Source organism: Podarcis muralis, chromosome 6 (genome assembly GCF_964188315.1).
Source record: "Podarcis muralis chromosome 6, rPodMur119.hap1.1, whole genome shotgun sequence".
In the NCBI taxonomy this organism is placed as follows: Eukaryota; Metazoa; Chordata; class Lepidosauria; order Squamata; family Lacertidae; genus Podarcis; species Podarcis muralis.
The window spans coordinates 66,493,694-66,507,500 of NC_135660.1; the positions used below are offsets into that span (position 1 = coordinate 66,493,694).

At 42.4% G+C, this 13,807-nt stretch overlaps 2 protein-coding genes across 8 annotated transcripts in view; both read right to left on the reverse strand.

Annotated features, from left to right (window-relative positions):
• Positions 1-5,774: 5,774 nt before the first annotated feature.
• PCDH15 (protocadherin related 15) overlaps positions 5,775-13,807 on the reverse strand; it is a 621,509-nt gene continuing 613,476 nt past the window's right edge. For 6 of the 7 annotated variants that reach the window (XM_077930491.1, XM_077930494.1, XM_077930496.1 and 3 more), the window contains 2 exons: positions 12,883-13,018; positions 5,775-6,599 (listed from right to left, as the gene is read on the reverse strand). In XM_077930491.1, the coding sequence (XP_077786617.1) occupies positions 6,048-6,599; positions 12,883-13,018 (688 nt within the window). In that variant the 3' untranslated portion in view covers positions 5,775-6,047. The remainder of the gene's footprint in view (positions 6,600-12,882; positions 13,019-13,807) is intronic. The other variant, XM_077930495.1, reaches the window with a different exon arrangement.
• LOC144328038 (uncharacterized) lies at positions 8,728-10,372 on the reverse strand. The gene has a single exon (XM_077930497.1). The coding sequence runs from the start codon at positions 10,015-10,017 to the stop codon at positions 9,007-9,009; it is 1,011 nt and encodes a 336-aa protein (XP_077786623.1). The 5' UTR covers positions 10,018-10,372; the 3' UTR covers positions 8,728-9,006.

The following is a 13,807-nucleotide window of genomic DNA, read 5'->3' on the forward strand; positions in this document are numbered from 1 at the left end:
AGACTATGTATGTACTTTTGCAACCCAAGAAAATACTAAATAAAAACAATTAAACAAACATAGTAAGCCTGCAACTTACATAGGAGTTCTGTTCTGAAGATCATGCCTAAAACCAAAATTGTGTATAGTCAAAACATATTGGGTTCAATGGCAGGTGGGATTGCCAAATCCTTTTTTCTTGTATGCCCACTCCCTTTCCACCCTCTTTTTATTTTTTATTTTTTCACAAGCATGCAAAGCTGAATATGCACAAGTTAAATGTGTGTAAGTTGCAGGCTTATGGTGACGAAAGTGTTACAAAAGAGTGATGTTAAAAAATAAATAAATCATCCACAAGCTGGGGTGGGAAGAAGGGGCTAAACTTCATCTTCTCTCTTTGCAGCTGCTCCTCTCCCCAATGAGGAAATGTCAATTCGTTTTTTAAAACAATAGCATTATCCTGAGGCAATCTTAACTAATCAGAGATCACGGAGGTGACATGAAAACATGATCATGCGGCCAGTCTCGACCACAGCATCACAAAGACAAATTAAAGAGAGGGCAGGAATCATTACCCTCACTCTGAAGAAGATTGCTGATGGTGTTAAGCAGCTGGAACAGAATGGGGAAAGTGCTTTCTGCCAGAGTTCTGTATGGCACCTCCTGATAGAAAAAGCTGGTGTGCTTTACCAGTAGGCAAGTTTTGTGTATACGTGCAAAACTCTGCGTTCTGCTGAATCTAAAACAGCAACCAAAACAAACATCTATTCTTTATGCTGCCAACAAAGCATAGACCCTATTTTAAAATCATGTCCTCTCAGAAATACTGATTCCAAAATGTCTACACTTTTAAAAATGCAATAATGCCTCAGATTCACTAATACTAGCGATGGTTTTTTAAAAAATTCAATAAATCATAATTCACGATACTTAAGGGATGAGATTAACTTACACCTGTAGAGAAGGATGCTGTGCTGTTTGCAGGACAGAACTCAAACACACTTTATCACACTGATCAGTAATTAACAGACTGTTGCTTTGTGGGAGAAGCCCTCATATATCTTTGCCAAAGCTCTCCACAAGCTTCTGCTTCATTATTTTCTGCTTTAAAATGCACATGAGGCCCACAGTTCTGTGCATATTCCTTTACCATTCTATGCTCCGAATACAAAACATAATTCTTTCCAATCTGTATCCTTTATCCCAATTTCAGTACTCCGTCAAAATATGTACAATGAGGCAGTAATAGTGACCTAAATGCTTTATTAAGAGTGGGTTTACGATGGATATCATTATAACTTCAGACATCCAAGAAAACTCAGTTGGAGGGGCTGTAAATGGTTTCCTTTCCCCACAATTTTCAATCTCATCAGAAGATGGTACACAGCCCCCCCTGCGGAAACATAGGAACATAATCTCCACATCAAAAGCACATCTCTTTTGATAAGAGTTGAAGAAGACAAAATGGAACCAAGGTGGTGGTAGTGGCCAACCAATCTTGGCTGGCCTTCATAACTGGCTGAAGCAAAAGCTGTACACACACAACGTGTGTGTACAGCAAGCTGTGCTGGAATGTAAACAGACATGCGACATGTAACAATCCCATGTCTGCTCCTCAAGACAGAATGTGATTTTCCAACAGTTTTCACCTTGGCCCTGTCCTGCCTTTAGGGGAAGTCATCAGAATCATGAGACCTTACACGGAGCTCAAGACACTGCATAACTGTGCTGGAGAGGATGAACCTCTGCTTTCCTCCACAGATGGGAAGGCTGGTTGCCCATTGCTATTACAAGGTGGGGGTTGGGGAGGTACAGATCACCAGTGGCAACCTGGTAAATGTATTTGTGGACCCTTTGCTAAAGAAGGCTAAATCATGGAGCAGGCACATTCAAAGCCAGACAACAAACAACAGAGAAGGAGTACATTACCAAATCTGTGAGCCATGGGGTGAAGATAAAGTCCAGTGGAGGTGCTGGGTGAAAGAGGCTGAAGAAATGGTACCTGCTGTGGTGCAAGTCCCACTAGAATTCAGGAGCCCGATACTGTCCTTTGCAGCCCTTGCTTAAATTTAAGCTGGGGCTGCAAGGGAAGAAAGAGGAGTGCACTTAGAATGTGCTCCTGATTATTCAAGTTGAATCACCTGGTGGGTGATTCAGGCGAGTGTCCCTGCCCAGCTGTTAATAGTAGCTCAGGGAGAGTGGCTGAGTTCTAGATCTGGCTGTGGGGCAGATTCAGTTCCCTAGCCAATTTAATGGGACACAAGTAGTACCTATATTTAGGTTTGTTTGTTTGCTTGCTTAATGAAATGTCTTATTTTTGTTTTGAAATTTACATGAAATATTGGCCATGAAGTGGGCAGTGTAACAAAGAGTGAAGGGTGATTCTTCCCTTGTTTGAATGCCTTCTCACCTGAATGCCTTCTTCCCCTCACTCTGTGCAAGGCATTTATTATTGCTTCACCTGTTCAGGGAGATTTCAAAGCAAAGCTCTGGTAGATCTGGGCTTAAATTAAGCCCTGGATTAAAACTCACACAAATGGTCACAGGACTGGTCAAGGATAAAGGCTTTCCCCCTTCTTAGGTTGCACAGGTGCTGGTTTGAATCCAGCAAAAAAAAAAAAAAATGACTGCTCTGCCTTGATGTTGCTACTGCTGTATTAAGATGTGGGTAATAATCTGTTTGGGAGGATGTTGCATCACTCAACTGAGCATTTCCACATGTGCAACGCGTTATGCAAGCACAAGTGAATCTGCAGACCTTTTCTGCCAATCTAATTATATGGGTTGTATGCAGAAAAACTCTCTTAAAAGTGTGAAAAGGGGATCACTGGCTCTGTATAGCAATCACATTTGATTGGGCTCCAACAAAGCAGGCCAGAGCTGCAAGGGAAATGTCAAAATATCATTATAACCAGTTTCCCCCCAGGGGTAATATATCATGGTTTAACTTTATGCAAACAAACATTTCTTTGATGTGCCCAGACCTTTTTGTCCCTGACAGGTCATTTTTATGTAAGCTAAGCTTATTAAAGGTTCAGTGTTCATTGGCCTTGTGGAATTCGTGGTGGAATCCTTTTGGCCTGGAATCTGTCTTTCATTCTTTAGCCCAAAGACAAGCTGTAGCTGAAAATAAATGGATCTGAGTTCATCGCCTGATTACCTTTTGTGTCTCTTGACATCATTCAAGTGCCTGCGTCATTCTCATTTTAATTCTGGCCGCTGTTGCCATAAGGTAAAGAAATTATTGATTAATCATAAAAGCTGTAGACACAAACAAAAACGGATGCATGAGAGGGGAAACAGCTTTACCAGAGAAGATAGAATTTTTTTTTTTAAAAAAAAATAAACCTCCCAAGATTAATTATCACAAACATCCCTGCTGTAAATGATTTTGCATCATCTTTAATCTTCCATTCTATGCATCTACAAAGGTTATTGCATTATATAATGAGTATATTGCTGATACCAGGGGCCTGATTCATGTTTCACTTAGAACAGTTTTATAGCTTAAGAATTCCATTATGGAAGCTCCCCAGCAGTTGTAAATTTACAAAGCTCCATTGGCTTCAGCAAAGTTAGGCTGATTTAACCTAGAAATAATTAGAAATGTTTCTAATTTATAATGCCATGAGATCTGGATTGTTCCCTTTGCATATTTAACAGCTCTTGTGAATGGGATATATTTTTAAAACTGTCCACCAGCTGTATTGTGCAGCATGTTGTGCCGTAAATGTGATAGGTTGTATCCAATGGGTGCTTTGCTTCTGCAAGTTAATTTCCAACTACTTTCGCTCCCTGAAAAGCTGTTCCTAAAGACTGAGCTAAAGGTGTGTGTGTTTTAATGTGAGCTGATGGGTCTCCCCCACTTTCTCTAACTTTCCCCCCTCTTTATAAATGTGTTATTCAGTGCTATTTTTCTAGAAAAAGAGGTGCTGGAACTCACCATAAATATGTCCCTTGTTCTCTTATAACGGCAATGGTGCCCACCTGAGAGGTGCCAGAACCGATATCTGATGAGTGTGTTTTTATTTGTGTGTGTGTGTGTGTGTGTGTGATGGGGAGACTCTCTTGAACAGAAAGGGATATGTGAAATTCTGGAGTAGGTAGAGGGGGATCAGTGACAATTGATTGGGCTCACAAAGCAGGCAAACAAAAGAGTTTTCCATTAAGGCAACACCACCATTGGCTATAGCCTGCAGCATCCTAAGCAGTTAAATGAGAGAGTGCATTATGGTGATCAGTTTGATACACTTGGTCCACTTCTAACACGCTAAAGTCTCCATATGCCCATTTGCAAAGTGGTCTATTTAGAAGCAAGGCCATTTCTATAAGATGAGGAAGCAGGACCTCAGGAAGAAGTAGCTTCTTAAGGGTCACATCACATATCTAAACTGGGCAGGCACTTTCAAGAATGCAAGTTGAATAGATCTGTGCATGGTTTTTTTGTATGTGCTGATGGTATCATAAAATTGCTCAAGAATCTGCTCGGTTAAAAAAAAAAGTCAAGTCACATTGAGTACATCCACCAGTCAGTAGGCTTGTTAACTTTTTATTTTTTTTTTGGAAAAAAAAATATTGATCCCCCCGGGTGAAGCTAAGAAATGGGACCAGGGCAGAACCAGACACGTCAGACACACAGACAGGTAAGCGCTGACCCACATCACCCATTTTAAGCACATCCAACATACATTTACTGCACACATGTTTTCCCCAAGAATCCTGGGAACTGTAGTTTGTTAAGATGGCTGGGAATGGTAACTCAGTGAGGGGGGAACTACAGTTCCTAGGACTCTTTGGGGAAACATGTGTGCAGTAAACATGTGTTGGACGAGCTTTTAAGTGTAAGGTGTGGATCTGCCCAATGGTGCGTCATGCAAAGAGGCTGGAAGGTTCTGGAGCTCACTGGCTTTCAGGCTCCCCATACTGATTGCTAGCTTGGCACCACTCAGCTTTTTAGGACTCCTGCAAATGTAAGATTGAACTATGCGTTGACAGTGTGGAGCAAATCTCAACCTTCATTCCCATCACACCAACTCTGTCATGTGAAGTGACCTGTAACACAGGGAGCTTCCTGTGCAAACTTTAGCATTAACAATAGAGATAATAAGTGGAGAAACGCACCTGCAATGATGAATGGAAGAACTTCGAGTACATGTACATTATCTAATACTGCTGCCCATAGTGTGTAAAAGATGTTACAGATCAGAAGGGATACAGAGATGAGCTGCATGAGTTATCTAAGACACGAAAAGGATCTTCAGAGAGTCAACATGCTAGTTTCAAACAATATTTGATTTAAGTCATTTGGAGGGAGGGAGCATACTGGTCAATGGCTCTTCTAATTTTTTGAGGAAGACATAGCGAGAGCAAATTGCTACATTGTTGGATACATTCTTATTAGAAATAAGGCACATTTTTTTAAAAATAAATAAAAATAAAACCTGTTTCCCAAGGCAGCTAGTGATTTTCTTCATAGTTTGTTTCATTCAAATAAAGGCTCAACCTTCACAAGAAGGGGTCGCACAACACAGACCACCTTTATGCAGTGTATAATAACTGAATTTATCATCCATGAGTGGCCAATTCACAGCCTGAAAATAATTTAGATCAGGGGTGTAGGATTATCAGCAGGGTAAAATCTGAAACAGCAGTGACCGGTGGTTAAAGCTTCTATGTGCTTTACCGACACATCAAACAAGTGTGTGATGGTTGCCTTCTCAGCTACAATCAACTTGATCAATCAATTTCTGTGCATTTAAGTAGTGGTTTGATGATTATTAAACAATAACTCCAGAGCCAACAAGACTAGTCCATTTTAATGATATTTGTTCAGTGAATTCGGAGCCTGTCAAAAAGAGTTGTTGGGAAGAACAATTAATTGGTACAAATGTGAGTGCAAATTCTCTGGATTTCCCCCCACCCCTCACCCCCTTTTTACTTTAAAGCATTTTGTTCAAAGTATACAACTTATGTGCACGATAACAAAGTTCATACGGTTTTCCTCGGTGACGATAAAAAGCCTACTTTTTGTTATAAATGGGAGTAAAAATTAAAATGAAAAAGAGAGGTCACAGTTTTGTCATTGGTATGTGAAGGTTGTTCCACGGACCCATCCACAGTTCATCGTCGTCTGACTGCGTGTGATCGCTGGGTAATTCCAAAGGCTCCTTGACATCCTCGTTGTCAACAATGGACTCCTGCTCTTCTGTGCTTTTCAACCGGTTGCCCCCTGACTTTGTTCCTGTGTTATCAGCGTCTATAGCGGAGGATGCAAAGGAAACACTACACGGTCTTGTGTTCAGTTTGTCACTAGATGATGCCCCCGTTGAAAACGTGTTGAGTGGGACGTTCTCCTCGTGCGTCACTGCCAACTTATCAAGTTTCTTGAAATGTTTCCCCAGCCTCACAGGGGATGTGACCTTTAAATTGTTTGAGAGGCAACTGCGCCGGGTTCGAATAACCGAGCCATTTTGGGCAATGTAGATGTTCCCGTTGATATTGGTTTGAATGTTGGGGTTGCTGAGACGATTCCTCTGGCTTTCTGGGGCACTGTCCTCTCCAGTGGAGCTGGTCTCATACTCGGGATCAACAACCAGCTTGATCCTTTTTTTCCTCGCCCACTGAGTGATGACAAAGAGAGAGAGAAATCAATTATTTTATAGTGTAGTTTTTTAAAAATGCATAGCACTGGCAGCTCCATTGCTTCCACGAGAAAACAAAATTAGGTAAGTGAACAATTTCCTTTAGAAAAATCAATTTAACTGCACTAAAATATGCTGAATGACTTGTTAACCACTGTGTATTGAGATTAAAACAAGGAATGCCTCAATATGGGTATTTTTGTTTCAGAAATGAAGTAGAGACTATTTACATTAATATCTATAATAAAACAGAGGGGGGAGAAATGTGTGAAGCAGCAAATCCTATAAACATCTCTCACTGGACACATGCAGGAAAACACTTTATTCATGACCTGGAAGGGAGGAAGCAAGTAGAATCTAGATTTTGATCTCTGTGGTGGCCGGTGATTACAAAACACTTCTGAACTGCCTTTGTCTAGTTCCCCCCAGACGTCATTGGACTACAACTCCCATCAGGCTTGAATATTGGCCGTGTTAGGTGGGGTTGATGGGAGTTGCAGTCCAACAAGATTAGGAGTTGGGGAAGCCTGCTCTAGAATCTCTGTTCCCTGACACCATTTGTATAATGAACTGAAGGTGTTTTCAAGTTAACATGTTTGGTTTTGCATTTCTATTAGTGTTGGCAGGAGTGGATTCGCTATACTGGAAAAACTTGGGAAATGAAACACACTGAGGTATCTTCCCAGGAAGTGGTGTGATGTCATCTTCAGGCTGATCTGTTTGACCCCATAAGCCAACCAGTGAGCCCAAGCTGCAGAAAATATGGGTGACTTTTCCTGGGACTCTCTCTGAAAGCCTGATGTTTATGTAGTTCTCTCTGAAATACATTCAGCTGAGGCAGTTGATTACAAATGACATCTTATCTCTTGATAGGCTTACCTCCATGATCAGATAGAGATATCCATGATAACTGTCTCTGTCAGACATAACCAAACTCCCAAAGTTTTCACACCATAAACACAGGCAGATAGATGAACTAGCCTTAGAGATCAACAGGGTATGTACAATATGCCAATAGGGTACATATTTGGAAAATCATTATCACTTCCTCCTAGAATTAATCACTTGAAATATTGTATTGTAATATCAGCTCATGAAGAGCACTTGACATTGCTGCTTCAAGGGGATCATTGCACGAAAGCAGTGGTATTTTACAGCTTGACAATCTTAGTTTCTGAAGCAAGTGTAACCATGTGGGTGTTGCAATTAAAGGGGATGGGGAATATACCACATGAAACCATGCTTATCCCCACATGATGTCTCGCTAGCATGAAATCCCATTGCGTGTAAGGATTTGCTCGTTTACATTAATCGAATTACAGTACACAAACCAAAACTTTGGAATAAACCAGCCAAATATAATTGCAACAGATTCAATATAATTATTAATTATCTTCATAATTGGCCTCCCAATCTGAGCACTAACCATGTAAATTTAATGAAAAATAATCTATCTAGTTAATAAGTAGTTTCCATGCTAAATAACGAACCTAGCTATAAGCAATTTGGGTAGGCATAGAATTTATGCAAATAGTTCTTCAGTGAAAATGTTTTTATATATATATATATAAAGCAATTTGATTTCTAAGGCACAGAGACATCTTTAGAAAATGCAAATCACACAGTGGTAGAAATAGACATATCTACCCCTCTCCCCCAATATTTAAAGAAACCGCTAATTCACACACGCCGGCTGTTTGCTTGATTACTGCAGCTTCAGCTTTTCTGAGTGAATGAACCATCTCACAGCACAAACACCAGAGGAAGAATGTTCATAGCAGCTCACACCACTTCAAACACAACCCCATTCTCCGGAGTTCGCCTTCTACTAAGGATCAGGAAACGCTGAGAAATCAAGAATCACATCTGGACTCAACCTGATCAATCAATCAACCCATCAATCAATAAGTACAGTGGCGTAGCGTGGGGGGTGCAGGGGGGGCCAGCCGCACCGGGCGCAACATCTGGGGTTAGGGCAAATCCACAGGTTAGGGGGCGCAAATCCACAGGTTAGGGGGCGCCTTGCCCCGGGTGCTGACAACCCACGCTACGCCACTGAATAAGTAATAAAAGTTTTGTTGTGAAAGTTGTTGTATTCTGGACAAGCCACCCTGTTTTTAATTATTCTTATTATTTTAGCCCCTGTGCAATCCTATTAGTGTGTATTCAAGTTCGTGAAGCTGTTCAGCTAGGAGCCCTTAACTCTTCTGAAAAACATTTCTCTTAATGGAAGAGAGTGGCAGGCTGGCTAGTGGCAGGTTCCCAAACTGTTTCCAAAACTTGCATAATGCTCCCTCCCTCCTAAAAAAGCAACACAAAGAGAGCACAGCAAACCAAAACCACACCTCACTGCACACTGTCTACCTCTTGTTCCACCTCCTGTGTTCTAAAAAGATGTAGAGTCACTGGGATTTTCTGACTCAGCAGTATCTGCAATCTTTGTGGGCCCTTTCTTCCGAATCCTCTCCCTTTTGGGGACATCTTCAGAATCTGTTGGAGTCGCTGAGCTCTTGGTAGTACCTCTCTCTGCCTCACTGTCCTCCTCTGGGTCAATTTCGTCCTCACTGCCCCCTCTCCGTTTACTAGAGGTTTCAATGTCATCTGACTCCTCTTCTATAGCTGATGGTGGCTCTTCTTCTTCTTCTGATAGTTCTTCTATGGCATCATCTAATTCACTTCCTCCTGTAGATGACTGGTTCTTGAGACTGGACTTGGAGCTCCTGCTTTTCTTTGTCCTGGCAGTAACTTCACTGCTGACGGAGCTCTGCAACGACGACGACATCTTGGACTCTGTATCTTCGGACGCTTTGCTCTGAGAATCGGAGGTTTCGTCTTCGGAGCTGCTGCTACTTGAACTGGACCCGGATGAATCTGAACGCTCTTCATCAGAGTCCACTGTGCTTTCAGTGGTTTCGTCTTGGTCCAGCGTCACTGTCAAGTAGTCTTTATCAGAGGCAGAAGTGCTGCTTGCGGACGACGACGACTCACTTGAAGACGACGACGTCCTTCTCCTTTTCTTCCTGCCGTAGTCGCTCACTTCAGACTCGCTTTCCGCTGTAACGCTGATTGAAATCCCTGACTTCGAGTCCGATTCACTCACTTCCTCTGATGTGCCACGCTCCCGGAGTTTCTTGGAGGTGCGCTTCAGGGCACGGCCAACCTTCTTTGTCGAGATCACGTCACCGGCTGATTTCTGGAAATAGCTTCCCTTGATAACCATGCTGTCTTCTCCTTCCGCTTGGCGAGCTGCTGCCTCCAGCTCTGCGTAATCTGCATCTTTCCCTTTCACTTTCTGCAGCATCATTGGGAAGATCTTTGCCTTCTTCCAAGGAGATGGTGTTGCCTCCGTGGTGGTTCCTGGCTTGGGGGCACTAACTGCTATTCGGCTCAGCTGCATCACTGCTTTGAGTTTCTTCCTTCCCTGGCTGGGGCCTGCCTTTATAGCCGCCACTTCACCTACTGCACTAATAGCTACTGGAGGCCCTGGCCTCTGACTTACAGCTCTTCTGGGAACAACTGCACCAGGACTTGTCCTCTGCAAATCATAAGAAACGGAGCTTAGTTATAATTTTAGAAAGCTGGCTGGCTTGAAAACATGTTGCCCTAGAATACTTTGCGGCAGGAAGAAATGAAGAGTTAATTGTAAGCGAGAGGGGAAGAAGCAAAATAAGTATATGGATTAGACTTGTTTTTAACATCAAAACTGGTAATATCTAAGGAACAATGAAACTAAAGTAGTTGTGAAAGTCATAGCCCAAGTCTTTTTCTTGCGGGGGGGGGGGGGAGATCTCCGTTATGGCTTGCAGTGGAGGCAGGAGACAATTCTCTGGCACAGTAACTTGAATCTTCTGCATATGTTTACACTAGACCTTTTTGATTGTTGCCTGTACCAAAGGCTTTTAGATATGCACTAGTTATATGATAATTTAAAACCACAATTGTAATAAAATGCACTTTATCACTTTAGCCACTAGATGATGCTGCAGCGCTGAAAATGAAGAGATGTCAAAGAAACCGTTTTAAAACTCTCTCTCTTTCCCCCTCTGCTCCGCCATATAGACACATCTAGAGCCCTAAACAAGTGGCCTCTTGAATTTCTCTATCATATTTATTGGCAGAGGCGCAGGCACTCCCCCCTTTATTCCCTAAGGTATTTTCTTACTTTCCTGGCCACCCTTTTGCATCCTTGCAATGCTCCAGAACTAGAGTTCCCCTGAGGCCCCTGGGGCCTGGGATGGCAGCTTCCACCAAAGAATAGTGCGAATAAAATACCGCAAAAAAGAAACATTTCAGGCATTTTCTCAGGAAAATGGCTTCTGAGATATTTCAGTTCAGTTCTAGGCATATATTACAGATGCTGTACAGCTTGTCAACCAGATTGCAGCTGCAATGTACACAACAGATCGTGTGAGTTGCCTAGATTGTGTGTTTACTAACCATTCACCAATACCAGCCGCAGCACAGTAAATTACCACGTGCTCTTGCTGACATGATTTTGGTGACCAGCATTTGCATACTTTACTTCTGTGGGGTGGAGTCCAAGGACAAGGTTGCTATTCTTCAGCAGGCTTGATAACATATTATTAGGGCTTTGGTCATGCTACAAGATTGGTCTGTTTTATAGTGCCCACAAGGAGGAATGTCTCTGAAGATGCAGAGAGTACACTTCCTTCCTCTCAATCCTCTACATCATGGGTAGGCAAACTAAGGCCCGGAGGCTGGATCTGGCCCAATCGCCTTCTAAATAGGGCCAGGAATCAGCGTGTTTGTCAATGAGTAGAATGTGTCCTTTTATTTAAAATGCATCTCTGGGTTATTTGTGGGGCATAGGAATTCGTTCATATTTTCCCCCAAAATATAGTCCGCCCCCCCCCACAAGGTCTGAGGGACAGTGGACTGGCCCCCTGCTGAAAATGTTTGCTGACCCCTGCTCTACATCTGTCTACTATCCCAGAGGCAGGCGACAGCAGAGGGAGCTCTAGATCAGGGCCAGGGAAATGTAGCTTTCCAGATGCTTTTGGATTCCAACTCCCATCAGCCCCAGCTGGCATGGCCAATGGTCATGGCATGACCAATCCACAGGTTTTCCCCTGGTCTAGGTCATCCACTTGAGAAGTGGGATATGGAAGGTGAAGATAAGAGACATATGACCCTTGACTCACTGTATTCTCATAAACACCAGCTTCTCAAGATGATTGGGGTGGGGGGGTGGGCTGACGTGACATCCTGACATCACACGTGTGACTTCTTGTGATGTCCTGAAGTCACAAGCGTGACATCATGCAAGGAGCCAGGGGGCGGAGCTGAATGCCCCTCTGAACATTGAGAGGTCCCAGCACCCTCACAAAAAACATGGGGGCCCCCCCAAAGTGCCTTGGCCCCAAGGAGCCAGCACCCATGCATAGACTGCCACGTATAATTGTAAGATATAATTTAAAACATATCTACTATGGCAGGGCTTCCCAAACTTGGGTCTCTAGCTGTTTTGGGACTACAGTTCCCATCTACCCTGACCACTGGTCTTGCTAGTTAGGGGTGATGGGAGCTGTAATCCAAAAACAGCTGGAGACCCACTTTTGGAAAGCCTGTACTATGCTATCACTCTTTCCTACAACTCACATTTTTGATTCACAGAAATTCAAATAACGCTGACACCAAACTCTACACACATTAAACATAATAGAAACACCTCCACCCGACCCCACCCCCATCCATCTTCCCTCTCTCCACCCCCCCCTTTTCTTCTCTCTTTCTTTTTCCTTCTCCCTCTAATGCCTCAACAAATGAAATGGATTTGTAAAAATGTTACATGAAAAAAACAAACAAAAAACGAGGCACTACACTTCTGTAAAACAAGAAAATCCTTAATAAAATATTAAAAAAAAAAAATTCAAATACTGAAGATGGTAACACTATGTGGTCTGGGGTGGAGAACACTGCTTGGCTGTGTTTGGACAGAAATCTGCTTGGCTTGGGGCAGCTGCCACCTCCCTCAGCAGCCTCACTTCCATGCCACAGTGATTAGGAAGTCACCCCAGATAAGTTTTTTAGAAGGGCAAGTGGCTTTGGAGAAGAAGAAGTGAATGCAAAGCTTTCCTTCCACGAATGTCCTTCCATTCGCTTACCTCATAATCGACACTGACCCTGTCAGAACCGAAAAATTGCTTACCAAATGTACACATGTCCTGTTAGGAGCTTTGATATATTTGCAAAAGGTCAATACATTTGGAACTGGGGAAAATAAATAAATGAATAAACCTACGTCTGCTTCTGCCGTAGGTCCCTGTGGGCTATAATAGTAGCCGCCATCGCTTTCCACGACCACTTCGCCATATTCATCATACATTCCAGAAGGAGACAGCAATCGGCGACGACTTCCGTATTGAGGCAATTCGTACCTGGGGGAAAAGCCAGGTACAGACATCCTCTATGTTTGTATCCATGTTGGTTGTGTATACTCACAAATACATGCAAGAGCACTCATCCTTAGCTTGCTTGCTTCCTTTTTTTTAAAGTGAGTACTCTTGTCACATGCCTTTGGCCTCCTATAGTTTTACAGCAAACTGTATCTTATATATGGTATCTTCCTGGTTTTGGTGGCAGTGAGGAAAGAGGGACACACACACATATATACATACAATTTACTTTTTTTAAAAAAAAAATTTTGCCCTTTTGCTTTCCTACCTCAGTCTTATTCTTGTACAGCTGTTTTGAGGAACTAGGGGAAAATGTCAGGGGGGGTCACAACAAAACTGCTATGAAGCCCACGGAAGATACACATGTGTTGGTAATGTAACCATCACTCTGACACTACTGTAGTCAGTCACAACAAGGGAATGGTTGAATCAGTCAATTTTGGTTTCTCTTGGTTTCTTGTTTTTCTACTCACGAGTTCAGTTCTTTTCATTTTCACATCAGTTTGCAATTTTTAAAAAAAAAGAGGTTCTCGTGAAAATTAAGCAGCTATCTATCTATCTATCTATCTATCTATCTATCTATCTATCTATCTATCTATTCATCCATCCATCCATCCATCCATCCATTCAATTTATATTTTGCCCTTCCTCTTGAAGGAGCCCAGACTGGCAAACTTTAATACAAACTTCTCCTAATATACACATTGTCGTATGCAATCTTGCCTAATATACATTTTGCGAAGCAATTTCCACTAATATAACGTGTTTTTT

Excerpts from the sequence above, each read along its gene's own strand:
- LOC144328038 (XM_077930497.1), bottom strand. The coding sequence starts at position 10,017 with ATGCAGCTGAGCCGAATAGCAGTTAGTGCCCCCAAGCCAGGAACCACC.